This window comes from Neolamprologus brichardi, chromosome 12, assembly GCF_056152115.1.
Source record: "Neolamprologus brichardi isolate AB-2024 chromosome 12, ASM5615211v1, whole genome shotgun sequence".
Classification (NCBI taxonomy): domain Eukaryota; kingdom Metazoa; phylum Chordata; class Actinopteri; order Cichliformes; family Cichlidae; genus Neolamprologus; species Neolamprologus brichardi.
This window is the reverse complement of record NC_142115.1, coordinates 13,862,993-13,880,544: the sequence shown is the minus strand read 5'-3', so window position 1 is coordinate 13,880,544 and position 17,552 is coordinate 13,862,993. Positions and strand designations below refer to the sequence as shown.

General features: G+C 42.1%; 1 protein-coding gene and 1 pseudogene across 1 annotated transcript; both read right to left on the bottom strand.

Moving 5' to 3' along the window:
- Nucleotides 1-10,008: 10,008 nt before the first annotated feature.
- On the bottom strand, nucleotides 10,009-11,871 carry LOC148100191 (uncharacterized). The gene has a single exon (XM_087848820.1). It carries the CDS (start codon nucleotides 11,869-11,871, stop codon nucleotides 10,009-10,011), a length of 1,863 nt encoding a protein of 620 aa, XP_087704946.1.
- Nucleotides 11,872-12,152: 281 nt separating this feature from the next.
- LOC148100190 (uncharacterized) lies at nucleotides 12,153-12,880 on the bottom strand (annotated as a pseudogene).
- Nucleotides 12,881-17,552: the final 4,672 nt, after the last annotated feature.

Here is a 17,552-nt window from a genome sequence, read left to right as displayed (position 1 = left end):
GCTGTCATTGAGAATCTAGTGATTGGGTCTCTGAGATTCAAAGTGAGCATCCAGGAACTAATATGGGAAGCTCAAAGTCCTAAACAGAAAGGTGGCTCAAGTTAAGTATAACCTAAAATAATCCAAATGTCAAATTTATGAAAAACATGGTGAAAATATTGCAGCAATAAAATTTGTGGATGCACTGCATTTTCAAAAAAAACTGTATTTCAATCTATGATAAAATAATCCAAAAAAGTGGGAAGACGGTGAAAAGGAAGATGAGGGGAAATTACTTAAAAGAAAAGTAGTATGTGTCATTTAATGCAGATTGAGGAGATTATTTTCTTTTGACAGGACCAAGCAAGAATCAGAGAGAGAAAGTGTTAACAAGCAGGGATGAAAAATTATATTAATTAAATGTCTCAGTGTGTCAGAAAGAGGTACACCTGGACCTCTTGCTACCAATTAGTCACCAGTCAATGAACTTAGTGGTTAGTACAGTATATAAAAACTGTAAGATGCTTTCTAATGATTGAACAACACAAGATATTTACAATATGAAGACACTGATCTTTTATATGGATCTTTTAAGCATGCATTTGTGTTGTCATCATGCTGTCCTGCCAACTTGTTAGGTTAAGATTTGACATGAAAACTAGTTGACTGCCATTATGTCAGAGAAAGATGGCTTGACTATAACACAAGTGAACAAAGTGTTGCAGATGGTTAAATATGACGGAGATTTGCACACACACATTTCTCTTTCAAAAGCTGAACAAAACGATTGGCAAGATTTAGGGTCATGGCCATAGCTGGACTGGCCATCGGCCCACCGGGCATTTGCCCGGCAACTAGAATTATTGTATACGTGTGTGTATTAAGGACTGACACAGACAAAGAATGAATCAGACAATGAAGCAATGTCCTTTTTAAATGTTTATTTATAAACAGGATAAAACCATTCAAGTATTGAGTCATGAATAAAACATCAACCTCTGATCTGCTAATTGGGAAACAGGATGTCAGTGTATTTTTCAGTGCTAGTCCAAATTGAGTGAGATGACTTTACATTTGAATAGATTCGATTACAAGTTATATTTGGTTTTAATTGAATGAGTTCAATTTGATTTAAATCAAGCCAATTCACAACATATAAACTTGAAATATATGATAAGATAAAGGTTGTGCAATAATACAGAGAAAGCCCCAACAATCAAATGACCCCCTATGAGCAAGAACTTGGCAACAGTGGGAAGGAAAAACTCCATTTTCCGCAGAACCAGAATCAGGGAGGGGCCATCTGCCTCCACCGGTTGGGGTAAGAAAATGAAACTAAACTATAGGGAGACAAAGAGGAAAGATGTTCATGATATATATGAAACTTTCCGCTAGCCTTGACTAAAATATTGTTTTTGACAGGAAAGTATTGTTTCATTCATGTTTATTCCACGAGGTGGACAGCAGGAATAAAACAAACCAGATACTAAGAAATAAAGTATACAATGAAATTTTCTCGATATGCTAAAATTCCCACTGAGACTGGATAAGATTATTCTAAAACTGGTCAAAATACAATTCTCTTCATGCACAGAAATCCCACCCAGTCCCACAACCCAGGACGAATATTCCTTGTGTGTTCTTGAGCTGGACAGAAAGTCCTCTTGCTGAGCGGGGTCCACGCCAGCCTCGTGTCAGGCAGACAAGGAGCCTCCTGTCCCAGTCTCATCCGTCCACTGGGCCCATCACATCCCAGCCCAGTTCGCATTCTGCATTGGAGTCCGTCGCTCGATACCACCGCGGCTCCCCTCACGTCATCACCTGTAAGTAAAAACAAATAGGAGCCAGAACCATCATCCCAGAAGCTGCCCTGGCTTATAGCCATGGCGACCCTCTCCCAACACGGCTGCACCCAGTGAACAACAGTGAGACGCTACTGACAAATGCAGGCAGTGGTATACATCTGCCCTGATGTCAATCACACACTTTGTCTCCTACTGTCGCCGTTTCTACTGTCGGGACTGGGTCACCACATCACGCTGACCGGTCTCCAGACAAGGCGTCGCACCCCCACGATCACGCAGCGGCTCCCTCTTTTCTACCTGGCCTTCATGCGTTCCTCTTCCAATCTAGGGCCTCTCTCCTTCCAGTGCTCAGCTTGCTTCCTTTTAATACGACCTTTAAACAGCTGAAAGGAAACCTCTGGACACACCCATGCCTCAACATGTGATCACTATCAGCTAATTTTTCCAATGCCCAGCTAATCCACAGTGGATTAAAACAACGTAAAATGACACATTAAAAACATGCGATACAAACTGAATAAAATTATGCAAATAAAAACTACACTCACAAATAGATACTAAAATCAGAAGAAAACCAAGATAAACGATGAATACAAAATTTCTACTGTGTGCAACTCTTTCAGTCTTTGAATATTTTTCATTTCTTACAATCAGAATTCTCCAATAGATTTGTAGAAGAAAATTATTTTCTTTCATGCATCACCAACTGAACCTGTTATGTTAACGTCTCAAGCTCCAGCCTAACCTCATTGAATTTTGCTTAGCAAAGTACTTTTCAACTCTAATAATTAGTAAGATTATATTTCTTATCATCTGTTGGTCGTCTGACCTGATAAACTTCAATGAACATTATGTCACAGGAGTGATTGTCTCTAAAAATGGGCTCCTGCACGCTTGCAGACATTTTTCCATCACAACTTATGGATGATGAAGGATTTGATTAAAGCTGTGAAACATTACTGATAAACTTCATGTGATGTTACATTAAAGGCAATTTTCTATTAAAATCAGGGACTTTTCTAACTGACCTCTGACCTTTGAGCAGTAGTGTGTACTCTATGCTTGTATGTAACTGTATCTGACCTGGATTTTATCACCAGTTTCAAATAAGAATCTTCTTTAAAGTCTGTCTTTCAATACAAAATAAGTTAAACTTTATCAAGGCTGATGGTAAACTGTCTCTAACAAGTCCACTTTATTGCGTGCTCATTGACTTTCTCCTATCAGAGCTGTTTAACAAGCCCACTTTATACATGCTTATTAATCTATCACGCTTATCAGTGGCTCATGGTTGCTTAAAGCCTATGTCTGAACTTGATAACAGAGGCAGAGCATCATTCAATCTTGGCAGCAGCTCCAGGATGACAAACTCCACTTTCTCTGCATCAAGACAGCTCATAACTTTTTAACAGTCTCTCCGGATAGTCTCATATCATCTGCTCTAATCAATAACCATACACTATCATTACAATGTAGACTACAGCTCAAAAGTCTGAGGTGAATTAGAAATGTCTTGTTTTCAGAATAGACTCAGATTAGGTTTCAGATTGAATCACAGCAATTTATGAAAATAATCATATAAATGCTTAATATTAACACTGATCACAAATCATGAATGATTTTTAATAGAATATCTACAGAGGTGTTCAGAGACCCATTTTCAGCAATAATCCCTCCTGTGTTCAGTGGTACATTGTCTTATCTAATGCAAGCTTAACACATTAAAGCCTAACTTATCACTCAAAACAACTTTTTAAAGATTTTTGCACAAACTGAAACTATTGTGGTGATTAAAGAAACAATAAATGTGTCTGGATCATCCCAGTGTTTGTTTTTAACCTCATGAAACCAAGTTTCCATTTTCCTCTAAAGGGGCTGCAACACCCAGCTGCACAAAACCTTCACTTTTTTTAACAGTTTCACTCTTTGAATATTTTTCATTTCTTACAATCAGAATTCTCCAATAGATTTGTAGAAGAAAATTATTTTCTTTCATGCATCACCAACTGAACCTGTTATGTTAACGTCTCAAGCTCCAGCCTAACCTCATTGAATTTTGCTTAGCAAAGTACTTTTCAACTCTAATAATTAGTAAGATTATATTTCTAATCATTTGTTGGTCGTCTGACCTGATAAACTTCAATGAACATTATGTCACAGGAGTGACTGTCTCTAAAAATGGGCTCCTGCACGCTTGCAGACATTTTTCCATCACAACTTATGGATGATGAAGGATTTGATTAAAGCTGTGAAACATTACTGATAAACTTCATGTGATGTTACATTAAAGCCAATTTTCTATTAAAATCAGGGACTTTTCTAACTGACCTCTGACCTTTGAGCAGTAGTGTGTACTGTATGCTTGTATGTAACTGTATCTGACCTGGATTTTATCACCAGTTTCAAATAAGAATCTTCTTTAAAGTCTGTCTTTCAATACAAAATAAGTTAAACTTTATCAAGGCTGATGGTAAACTGTCCCTAACAAGTCCACTTTATTGCGTGCTCATTGACTTTCTCCTATCAGAGCTGTTTAACAAGCCCACTTTATACATGCTTATTAATCTATCACGCTTATCAGTGGCTCATGGTTGCTTAAAGCCTATGTCTGAACTTGACCACAGAGGCAGAGCATCATTCAATCTTGGCAGCAGCTCCAGGATGACAAACTCCACTTTCTCTGCATCAAGACAGCTCATAACTTTTTAACAGTCTCTCCTGATAGTCTCATATCATCTGCTCTAATCAATAACCATACACTATCATTACAATGTAGACTACAGCTCAAAAGTCTGAGGTGAATTAGAAATGTCTTGTTTTCAGAATAGACTCAAATTAGGTTTCAGATTGAATCACAGAAAATTTATGAAAATAATCATATAAATGCTTAATATTAACACTGATCACAAATCATGAATGATTTTTAATAGAATATCTACAGAGGTGTTCAGAGACCCATTTTCAGCAATAATCCCTCCTGTGTTCAGTGGTACATTGTCTTATCTAATGCAAGCTTAACACATTAAAGCCTAACTTATCACTCAAAACAGCTTTTTAAGAGATTTTTGCACAAACTGAAACTATTGTGGTGATTAAAGAAACAATAAATGTGTCTGGATCATCCCAGTGTTTGTTTTTAACCTCATGAAACCAAGTTTCCATTTTCCTCTAAAGGGGCTGCAACACCCAGCCGCACAAAACCTTCACTTTTTTTAACAGTTTCACTCTTTGAATATTTTTCATTTCTTACAATCAGAATTCTCCAATAGATTTGTAGAAGAAAATTATTTTCTTTCATGCATCACCAACTGAACCTGTTATGTTAACGTCTCAAGCTCCAGCCTAACCTCATTGAATTTTGCTTAGCAAAGTACTTTTCAACTCTAATAATTAGTAGGGATGGGTATCGAAAACCGGTTCTTGTTGAGAACCGGTTCCCACTGTTTCAATTCCTTGGAATCGTTTGCCATTTTTGCAAACGATTCCCTTATCGATTCCAGTCGCCCCGAATGACGTCACCACGTTGCGGAGCGTCATTTACCTGGCAGGAAACATGGCGGCTCAAACGCTCAAAAGTTTGGTTATACTTTACGAGAATGGATGACAACAGGGCAACTTGCAATATTTGCGAAGTAGATATTTCATTTAAGGGAGGAAACACTACGAATATGCAAAAGCATTTGCTCACAAAACACACGATGACCTTAAATGAATGTCGTGTTTTTAATTCCGCTCCGGACTCGTGAATCTCAACCCAGCAGCAGCGGTAACGTTTGCACGTCCTCTCCCGTTAATGCGGCAGGTAAATAATCAACTAACAGTGCATATTATGTTAGCGCGATCTGCCTTATTACAAAACCTGCCATTACTGTGCGTTTAGGTGACCATGATGAGAGAGACAGACAGAGTCTGGCTCAGATGCTGGCAGTTCTCGCTGCAGTCTACCGTTAGCGTCTCCTTTCAGGCCAGGATAGACGAATGTCACCGAGCAGTGACTAAGTTTGTGGTCAAAGCCTTGCACCCATTTGCCACAGCAGATGCCCCCGATTTTCGGTAAGTGAATGTGTTTAATTGTAGGCAGGGACATTATTGGATATTCTTGTGTAATTGCTACAGAAGAATATTTATTTTATTATTTTACATTCACAATTTTTTTTCCTGGGGACCCTGTGACACCCCATTGAAGAGCCGTAGGTTGGATCTGTTAAGATCTCACTGTTGGGTTTGTAAGGCCATGCTCCTCCTAAATTTCTATCTTGTTCAAAGAGAAGATATAAAACAAAGATCTAAGCTAATTGACCTTATTGTTCTCCTTTTTTTTAAAAAAAATAATCGATAAGAGAATCGATAAAGAATCGAATCGTTAAACAGAATCGAAAATGGAATCGGAATCGTGAAAATCTTATCAATACCCATCCCTAATAATTAGTAAGATTATATTTCTTATCATCTGTTGGTCGTCTGACCTGATAAACTTCAATGAACATTATGTCACAGGAGTGATTGTCTCTAAAAATGGGCTCCTGCACGCTTGCAGACATTTTTCCATCACAACTTATGGATGATGAAGGATTTGATTAAAGCTGTGAAACATTACTGATAACCTTCATGTGATGTTACATTAAAGCCAATTTTCTATTAAAATCAGGGATTTTTCTAACTGACCTCTGACCTTTGAGCAGTAGTGTGTATTGTATGCTTGTATGTAACTGTATCTGACCTGGATTTTACCACCAGTTTCAAATAAGAATCTTCTTTAAAGTCTGTCTTTCAATACAAATGAAGTTAAACTTTATCAAGGCTGATGGTAAACTGTCCCTAACAAGTCCACTTTATTGCGTGCTCATTGACTTTCTCCTATCAGAGCTGTTTAACAAGCCCACTTTATACATGCTTATTAATCTATCATGCTTATCAGTGGCTCATGGTTGCTTAAAGCCTATGTCTGAACTTGACCACAGAGGCAGAGCATCATTCAATCTTGGCAGCAGCTCCAGGATGACAAACTCCACTTTCTCTGCATCAAGACAGCTCATAACTTTTAACAGTCTCTCCTGATAGTCTCATATCATCTGCTCTAATAAATAACGGTACAATATCATTACAATGTAGACTACAGCTCAAAAGTCTGAGGTGAATTAGAAATGTCTTGTTTTCAGAATAGACTCAAATTAGGTTTCAGATTGAATCACAGCAATTTATGAAAATAATCATATAAATGTTTAATATTAACACTGATCACAAATCATGAATGATTTTTAATAGAATATCTACAGAGGTGTTCAGAGACCCATTTTCAGCAATAATCCCTCTTGTGTTCAGTGGTACATTGTCTTATCTAATGCAAGCTTAACACATTAAAGCCTAACTTATCACTCAAAACAGCTTTTTAAAGATTTTTGCACAAACTGAAACTATTGTGGTGATTAAAGAAACAATAAATGTGTCTGGATCATCCCAGTGTTTGTTTTTAACCTCATGAAACCAAGTTTCCATTTTCCTCTAAAGGGGCTGCAACACCCAGCTGCAAAAAACCTTCACTTTTTTTAACAGTTTCACTCTTTGAACATTTTTCATTTCTTACAATCAGAATTCTCCAATAGATTTGTAGAAGAAAATTATTTTCTTTCAGGCATCACCAACTGAACCTGTTATGTTAACGTCTCAAGCTCCAGCCTAACTTCATTGAATTTTGCTTAGCAAAGTACTTTTCAACTCTAATAATTAGTAAGATTATATTTCTTATCATCTGTTGGTCGTCTGACCTGATAAACTTCAATGAACATTATGACACAGGAGTGATTGTCTCTAAAAATGGGCTCCTGCATGCTTGCAGACATTTTTCCATCACAACTTATGGATGATGAAGGATTTTATTAAAAGCTGTGAAACATTACTGATAAACTTCATGTGATGTTACATTAAAGCCAATTTTCTATTAAAATCAAGGACTTTTCTAACTGACCTCTGACCTTTGAGCAGTAGTGTGTACTGTATGCTTGTATGTAACTGTATCTGACCTGGATTTTATCACCAGTTTCAAATAAGAATCTTCTTTAAAGTCTGTCTTTCAATACAAAATAAGTTAAACTTTATCAAGGCTGATGGTAAACTGTCCCTAACAAGTCCACTTTATTGCGTGCTCATTGACTTTCTCCTATCAGAGCTGTTTAACAAGCCCACTTTATACATGCTTATTAATCTATCACGCTTATCAGTGGCTCATGGTTGCTTAGAGCCTATGTCTGAACTTGACCACAGAGGCAGAGCATCATTCAATCTTGGCAGCAGCTCCAGGATGACAAACTCCACTTTCTCTGCATCAAGACAGCTCATAACTTTTTAACAGTCTCTCCTGATAGTCTCATATCATCTGCTCTAATCAATAACCATACACTATCATTACAATGTAGACTACAGCTCAAAAGTCTGAGGTGAATTAGAAATGTCTTGTTTTCAGAATAGACTCAAATTAGTCTTCAGATTGAATCACAACAATTTTTAAAAAATAATCATATAAATGCTTAATATTAACACTGATCACAAATCATGAATGATTTTTAATAGAATATCTACAGAGGTGTTCAGAGACCCATTTTCAGCAGTAATCCCTCCTGTGTTCAGTGGTACATTGTCTTATCTAATGCAAGCTTAACACATTAAAGCCTAACTTATCACTCAAAACAGCTTTTTAAAGATTTTTGCACAAACTGAAACTATTGTGGTGATTAAAGAAACAATAAATTTGTCTGGATCATCCCAGTGTTTGTTTTAAACCTCATGAAACTTAAGGTTATGTATATAACCCCGGTTCTCTGAGTAGCATGAGTGAGTGTCTCACTATGGGAACGCCTCCTGCGTGACCTCATCAGAAGCTCAAATACCATTACGCCAGCCCTTACAGGCTGGCTAGGTGACGCCCATGTCAGGAGGGGCCAGTGCCTCCCTATATAATAGGCTGACATAGCGTAAGATGTCATTCAAAACAAGCCCACCTCTTCCTCGCTTCCATAGCAAGGAGGGCGGTCTGGTGAGACACTCACTCATGCTACTCAGAGAACCGGGGTTATATACATAACCTTAAGTTCTCTTTCATAGCATTCGATTTGTGTCTCACTATGGGAGAAATACTGACTCCCGGATTGCCAGACATGCCTGTTAAGAAGACAACTGTCCCCAACAGCACTTCACAGGGGAGAGGCCCCCACCTGGGAAGAACCTGCACTGAGGACTGAATGTGCTAGGCTAGGCGCTGTCACATCTAACCTGTAAAACCTAGCAAATGTATGAGGTGAGGTCCAGCATGCAGCTGCACACACCTCCTGAATAGAAACACCCCTAAAGAGAGCCCATGAGGTTTCCAGACCTCTAGTTGAATGGGCACGTAAGCCAGCAGGGGGCTGAAGGCCCCTGCTAGTATAGGCCAGGGCAATTGCTCCTACTATCCAATGGGAGAGGCGCTGTTTAGACACAGGCTTTCCCATATGTGGCTTAGCCCAGGACACGAACAGCTGGTCACTTTGTCTGACACTCTGGGTTCGGTCCATGTAAATGCGCAGAGCACGGACTGGACACAAGGTATGCAGCCGCTGTTGCTCCTCTGAGGAGAAAGACGGTGGGCAAAAGGCCGGCAGTTCTATAGGGGAACATGTGCCAACAACCTTCGGGACAAAGGCAGGGTTGAGCCGCATACTGACCCTCGTATTATCCGAGGAGAACTGAATGCATGACCGATGCACTGAGAGAGCGTGGATCTCTCCCACACGTTTAGCAGAAGCTAAAGCAATTAATAGAGCCGTCTTCAAGGACAGAAATTTTAACTCAACCTGTTCCAGGGGTTCAAATGGGCAACAGGAGAGCGCAGCCAATACTGTGGGAAGGTCCCACGATGGAGCCAACGGCCTAGACGTTGGCAATTTACGCTGTGCACCCTTCATGAAACGGCATATTAAGGGATGCTGGCCAACAGTCTTTCCCTCAAAACCAATATGGCAGGCTGAAATTACTGCCAAATACACCTTGATGGTGGAGAAGGCTTTACCCTTATCAATCAGGGCCTGAAGAAACGACAGAATCACAGCCACAGAGCACTGAAAAGGGATGGCCTGTGATTCTAAGCACCAGCTTTCAAACACATGCCACTTGTGCTCATATAGCGTCCTAGTAGACGATGCTCTAGAACACTGAATAGTGTCGATAACACTATGAGGGAGCCCCACCGTGTTCAGGTTAAACCACTCACGGGCCAAGCCCATAGAGCTAGCCTCTCTGGGTGGGGGTGGAATATTTCCCCCTGTGCCTGAGACAGGAGGTCTCTGCGTAGTGGTAACGGCCAAGGTGGGCCGCACAGCTGCTGAAAAATCTCCGCCAGCCAGTGCTTCCCTGGCCAGTGCGGGGCTATCAGAATCATATAGTGACTTCTCTCCCTCACTCTGGCCAGAGTTGGAGAAATGAGGACCACTGGGGGAAAAGCATAGAGGAGGGTTCTCGGCCACTCGTGAGCTAGAGCATCCACCCCGAGTGGAGCTCTCTGATCGTGCAGCGAGTAAAACAGGGGACACTGAGCATTCTCCCTGGATGCATAAACGTCCACGGTCGCCTGACCGAATCGTAGCCAGATCTGCTTCACCACCTCTGGGTGAAGCTTCCAGTCCCCATACAGCGGGTTGCCCCTGGAGAGAAGATCTGCTCCAAAGTTCAAGATCCCCGGCACATGAGTTGCTCTCAGTGACAGCAGGTGGACACTGCTCCAGACTATCAGTCTGTGTGCCAGTGTGTGTAACTTGGGGGACCCCAGACCTCCCTGTCTGTTGATGTAAGCCACAACAGTGGAATTGTCCGACCTCACTAAAACATGATGACCTCTCAGCCAAGGGAGAAAGTGTTTTAGCGACAGGTGAACCGCCAGCAGTTCCAGACAGTTTATGTGGGTGGAGCGCATGTGAGGGCCCCATTCCCCATTCACTGTTCTGCCCTCGTGGGTGGCTCCCCAGCCCGAAAGAGAGGCATCTGTGGAAATCACCTTCCTGGCTGAAACTGCCCCCATGGCAACGCCCTGAGACAAGAAACCTGGCCTCTTCCACTCGCGGAGAGCGAGTGAACAGTCTGCAGAGACTCTCACGCGACGATGGCCGTCTCGGTGAGGGTCCAGTCCCCGCGAGCCCACCCAGCGCTGAAAGCCTCTCATGTGCAGGCGTCCCACGTTTATCTGGAAACCCAAACTCTCCAGATGGTGTATGAGAGCATTTGTGTGACAAGTCGCTCCCTGGCGGGTTGGGGCTGCCACCAGCCAATCGTCGATGTATGTGGCCACCCGAATGCCCTTTTTCCTGAGCGGGGCCACTGCTGCCTCGGTACATTTCACAAACACCCTTGGGCTCAGTGAGAGACCAAAAGGCAGGACTACAAACTCGTATGCTATCCCCTGGAAAGCAAATCTCAGATACTTTCGGTGTGGGGGATATATGGGGATGTGGAAATAAGCATCCCTCAGGTCGATTGATGTGAACCAGTCGCCCGCTCGTACAAACCGTAGCAGCGAGGCGTGTGTCAACATCCTGAACTTGTATGTCCTCAAATGCCGGTTCAGGGCACGGAGATCCAGAATGGCTCTCACCCCCCTCCCCCCTTTCTTTGGCACAAAGAAATACCTTGAATAAAATCCGCTGTGCATTTCCTCGGGAGGGACAACTCTTATAACTCCTTTGTCTCTCAAGGTGGAAATTTCCTCCAGGAGAAAACTGGCTGACTCGCCCAGAGCACGAGAGTAAACGATTTCTTTGAAATGTGGTGGAGCGACACTGAATTGCAGCCTGTAGCCCTTTTCCAATGTCCTCAGCACCCATGCTGATTGAGTGCAGGTGGCCCAGCTCTTCATGTGGAGAGACAGAGCGCTCACTGGCCACTCCACCGAATATGGCGTTTTGGCGCCCCCTTGTGGTCGCAGCGCGAAACATACAACATTTCGGTGTCCCGTCACCTCTGTCACAGGCGAGCGAGGTGACGGGCTCATCTGCATCATCACAGCCGTGGAAACGCGAGTCTCCACGGGCTGCGTTATGGCAGACGGTGCTCTGTTTTTCAGCATGTTTGAGTTTTTCATGCGTTTTGCAACACTCGACAGTGCCCTCGGCAAACTGCCTGGATGCGCGTGTCGGGGCTTTTTTAATACAGAGTGCATGAGAGAAGTGCCTGTGAAACAACACTGCGAACTTTGGCTCTCTTTTCCTCTGGTGGGTCCGGTGACAGGAACGCCGGCCCGAGTTAAGCACTCTGTGTGTTGAACTCGCTCTGGAACGGAGCTGGGAGGTGGCAGGGCGGCCCATGAAGGGGTGAAACTGGGTTCGCTCCCGCCTAGAGGAGAGGCTGTCAGGCCGGCCGGTTCTTCCTCCTCACGATCGCGGCAGCGGGGGGAGGAGGAGGGGCCGCTTGAGGTCTGGCCTGGGGAGACTGCTTCCGAATCCATGGATTCTTAGGGGCCCCGGCAGCCTGGGGGCTGCCTGCGTCTTAGGCACTTTGGGAATCCTGAAAGCGGGGACCGGGCGAGACGCTGCCTGCGCGAATGACTGGCGCGGTGCTGCTGGGGTGGCGTGCTGGGCCATCCTCGGCAGGCAGAGTTTCAGAGCCTCATCATCTCTCTTTTTCTCCTCACATCTCTTCTGCATGGATGTAACAGCCGCACCGAAGAGACCGTGAGGGACGACAGGGGTGTCGAGGAGTTCCTCTTTTTCCTTGGTCGTCAGGTTGGTGAGCCCGAGCCAGCGTGCTCGCTCCTGAAGAACCATGAGGCCCATGGCTCTTCCAGTAGCCTGTATGGCTACCTTGTGGAGGCGGAGGACGTGGTCAGTTATAACGCAGATTTCTTCCCACACTGTGGTATCTGGGTTAGCTGTCATGCTCTCTTCTAGCTCAGCTTGGTAAACCATTAGCATAGAAGAGGCGTTGTGGGCTCTTACTGACAGAGCCGCTGCCTTGTAGCACTTATCTGTAAGGCTAGACTGGAAGCGGTCTGTTTTGGAGGGGAGAGATGGGGCCGATGAGGACAGAGACGTCTTTGGGTGAAGATGGCTCGCCACCAACGGCTCCACTTGTGGCATCTGGCGGAGGCCGATAGACTCCATCCCCTCACAATCCAGCAGAGAGCTCCCCACGATGGGGTGTTTCTCGCTGTAAGGTTTTGCTTTCCACGTCACCGCTATCTCATCGAGTAGCTCAGGGAAAACAGGCAACACATGCTTCCCCGTCTTTTTCGCCTTTGGCAATTTTTTACCGTCAAAACGAGACTTTACAGCCTCTGTTTGTATGGCGGGCCACGGGATGTTGAGCCTAGCGGCTGCGCGCTTGCACATGTCCTGCATGTCGAGATCCAGGGGAGACGGCGGTGTCGGTTTTTCAACCTCGCCAGTAGTCGAGGGCTTTGCAGCCCAGCTGATGCTAGCCAAGGAGGTGAAATCTTCCTCCTCGCCGTCGTCAGACAGCAGGAGCTCCGAGTCAGCAGACTCATCTCAGTCCCCGTTAGCATCTCCTCCCCAGGTGACTCCAGCATCGGGGAAAAACACACGATCTCCGTGTGCCTCCAGCGACGGGAAAGCGGTCGCGATGGGCTGAGGGTCTGCCTCTGCCCAGCTCGGCCCTGGCGTTGCGGCCAAATCATCGGGCATCTCAGCCATGGTTAGCTAGAGGGTTGTGCACGTTAGCGAGACTGACACTGAGTGTGGCGAATATTGCTATTCCTCGCTAACGTGGGGTGAAAAGTGTTGCTACTTTTCTACAGGTATTGCTACCTAATGTGTAAAAACCGCTAGCGTCAAAGGGTATTGCTACCTGATGGTGAAGCTAGGGGTACCTTGATTAGCAAAGTATTGCTACTTGGCACCCGCACTAGCTACAGAACAGTATTGCTACTGCTTGTATGCTAGTGGACAACTGAAAAGCTGGGAACAAAGCGCCCGGCGACCGAGTTGTTCACTCGAATCTGTGGACAGTTTAGCTTTAGCACCCAATAGCACAGTTGTCTACAGGCTTCTGCCAGAAGCGAGAAGAGGTTTTTGAATGACATCTGACGCTATGTCAGCCTATTATATAGGGAGGCACTGACCCCTCCTGACATGGGCGTCACCTAGCCAGCCTATAAGGGCTGGCGTAATGGTATTTGAGCTTCTGATGAGGTCACGCAGGAGGCGTTCCCATAGTGAGACACGAAACGAATGCTATGAAAGAGAACCTTCACTTTTTTTAACAGTTTCACTCTTTGAATATTTTTCATTTCTTACAATCAGAATTCTCCAATATATTTGTAGATTTTTGCACAAACTGAAAGTATTGTGGTGATTAAAGAAACAATAAATGTGTCTGGATCATCACAGTGTTTGTTTTTAACCTCATGAAACCATGTCTCTAAAAATGGGCTCCTGCACGCTTGCAGACATTTTTCCATCACAACTTATGGATGATGAAGGATTTGATTAAAGCTGTGAAACATTACTGATAAACTTCATGTGATGTTACATTAAAGCCAATTTTCTATTAAAATCAGGGACTTTTCTAACTGACCTCTGACCTTTGAGCAGTAGTGTGTACTGTATGTTTGTATGTAACTGTATCTGACCTGGATTTTATCACCAGTTTCAAATAAGAATCTTCTTTAAAGTCTGTCTTTCAATACAAATGAAGTTAAACTTTATCAAGGCTGATGGTAAACTGTCCCTAACAAGTCCACTTTATTGCGTGCTCATTGACTTTCTCCTATCAGAGCTGTTTAACAAGCCCACTTTATACATGCTTATTAATCTATCACGCTTATCAGTGGCTCATGGTTGCTTAAAGCCTATGTCTGAACTTGACCACAGAGGCAGAGCATCATTCAATCTTGGCAGCAGCTCCAGGATGACAAACTCCACTTTCTCTGCATCAAGACAGCTCATAACTTTTTAACAGTCTCTCCTGATAGTCTCATATCATCTGCTCTAATCAATAACCATACACTATCATTACAATGTAGACTACAGCTCAAAAGTCTGAGGTGAATTAGAAATGTCTTGTTTTCAGAATAGACTCAAATTTGGTTTCAGTTTGAATCACAGCAATTTATGAAAATAATCATATAAATGTTTAATATTAACACTGATCACAAATCATGAATGATTTTTAATAGAATATCTACAGAGGTGTTCAGAGACCCATTTTCAGCAATAATCCCTCTTGTGTTCAGTGGTACATTGTCTTATCTAATTAATGACTGGTTGTGCCACAATTTTCTCCAGCTAAACAAAAACAAAAGTGAGGTAATAGTCTTTGGCGCCAAAGAAAAACGATTACAGGTCACCAGAGAACTTCAATCTATACACCTAAAAACCACAAACCAGGCGAGAAATTTGGGTGTAGTGATGGATGCAGACCTAAACTTAGAAAAACACATTAAGACAATAACAAAATCAGCTTACTATCACCTCAAGAATATATCAAGGATAAAAGATCTGATGTCCCAACAGGACCTGGAAAAACTAGTCCATGCATTCATCTTTAGTAGGCTTGATTACTGTAACAGCATCTTTACAGGTCTACCTAAAAAATCTGTCAGACAACTACAGCTCATTCAGAACTCTGCTGCTCGAGTCCTCACTAAGACCAAAAAAGTGGACCACATCAGTCCAGCTCTGAGGTCTTTACACTGGCTGCCTGTCCGTCAGAGGATAGACTTTAAAGTTCTGATGCTGGTCTATAAAGCTCTGAATGGTTTAGGACCAAAATACATCAGTGACCTCCTGACCCAGTATGAATCTTCCAGATCCCTCAGGTCATCTGGATCCGGTCTTTTATCAGTTCCCAGAGTCAGAACCAGACACGGAGAAGCCGCATTCAGCTTTTATGCTCCTTATATCTGGAACAAACTCCCAGAAAGCCTCCGATCAGCTGAAACACTCAGTTTATTTAAATCCAGGTTGAAGACTCACCTGTTCTCAGCTGCATTTGAATAAAGCACCAAATCCGCACTCAAAACTTACATTTTAACTACTGATTTTATCTACTGTTCTGATTTTATCTGTTTTGATTTTATATACTGTTTTGTTTGTTTGTTTGTTTGTTTGTTTGTTTGCTTGTTTTAATCAATTTTAAATCATGCTTTTTATTTGTTTTCGTTTCTAATGTCTCTGTAAAGCACTTTGAATCACCTTGTTGTTGAATTGTGCTATACAAATAAACTTGCCTTGCCTTGCCTTGCCTTATCTAATGCAAGCTTAACACATTAAAGCCTAACTTATCACTCAAAACAGCTTTTTAAGAGATTTTTGCACAAACTGAAACTATTATGGTGATTAAAGAAACAATAAATGTGTCTGGATCATCCCAGTGTTTGTTTTTAACCTCATGAAACCAAGTTTCCATTTTCCTCTAAAGGGGCTGCAACACCCAGCTGCACAAAACCTTCACTTATTTTTTTAACAGTTTCACTCTTTGAATATTTTTCACTTCTTACAATCAGAATTCTCCAATAGATTTGTAGAAGAAAATTATTTTCTTTCATGCATCACCACCTGAACCTGTTATGTTAACGTCTCAAGCTCCAGCCTAACCTCATTGAATTTTGCTTAGCAAAGTACTTTTCAACTCTAATAATTAGTAAGATTATATTTCTTATCATCTGTTGGTCGTCTGACCTGATAAACTTCAATGAACATTATGACACAGGAGTGATTGTCTCTAAAAATGGGCTCCTGCACGCTTGCAGACATTTTTCCATCACAACTTATGGATGATGAAGGATTTGATTAAAGCTGTGAAACATTACTGATAAAATGCATGTGATGTTACATTAAAGCCAATTTTCTCTTAAAATCAGGGACTTTTCTAACTGACCTCTGACCTTTGAGCAGTAGTGTGTACTCTATGCTTGTATGTAACTGTATCTGACCTGGATTTTATCACCAGTTTCAAATAAGAATCTTCTTTAAAGTCTGTCTTTCAATACAAAATAAGTTAAACTTTATCAAGGCTGATGGTAAACTGTCCCTAACAAGTCCACTTTATTGCGTGCTCATTGACTTTCTCCTATCAGAGCTGTTTAACAAGCCCACTTTATACATGCTTATTAATCTATCACGCTTATCAGTGGCTCATGGTTGCTTAAAGCCTATGTCTGAACTTGACCACAGAGGCAGAGCATCATTCAATCTTGGCAGCAGCTCCAGGATGACAAACTCCACTTTCTCTGCATCAAGACAGCTCATAACTTTTTAACAGTCTCTCCTGATAGTCTCATATCATCTGCTCTAATCAATAACCATACACTATCATTACAATGTAGACTACAGCTCAAAAGTCTGAGGTGAATTAGAAATGTCTTGTTTTCAGAATAGACTCAAATTAGGTTTCAGATTGAATCACAGCAATTTATGAAAATAATCATATAAATGCTTAATATTAACACTGATCACAAATCATGAATGATTTTTAATAGAATATCTACAGAGGTGTTCAGAGACCCATTTTCAGCAATAATCCCTCCTGTGTTCAGTGGTACATTGTCTTATCTAATGCAAGCTTAACACATTAAAGCCTAACTTATCACTCAAAACAGCCTTTTAAAGATTTTTGCACAAACTGAAACTATTGTGGTGATTAAAGAAACAATAAATGTGTCTGGATCATCCCAGTGTTTGTTTTTAACCTCATGAAACCAAGTTTCCATTTTCCTCTAAAGGGGCTGCAACACCCAGCTGCACAAAACCTTCACTTCTTTAAAAAGTTTCACTCTTTGAATATTTTTCA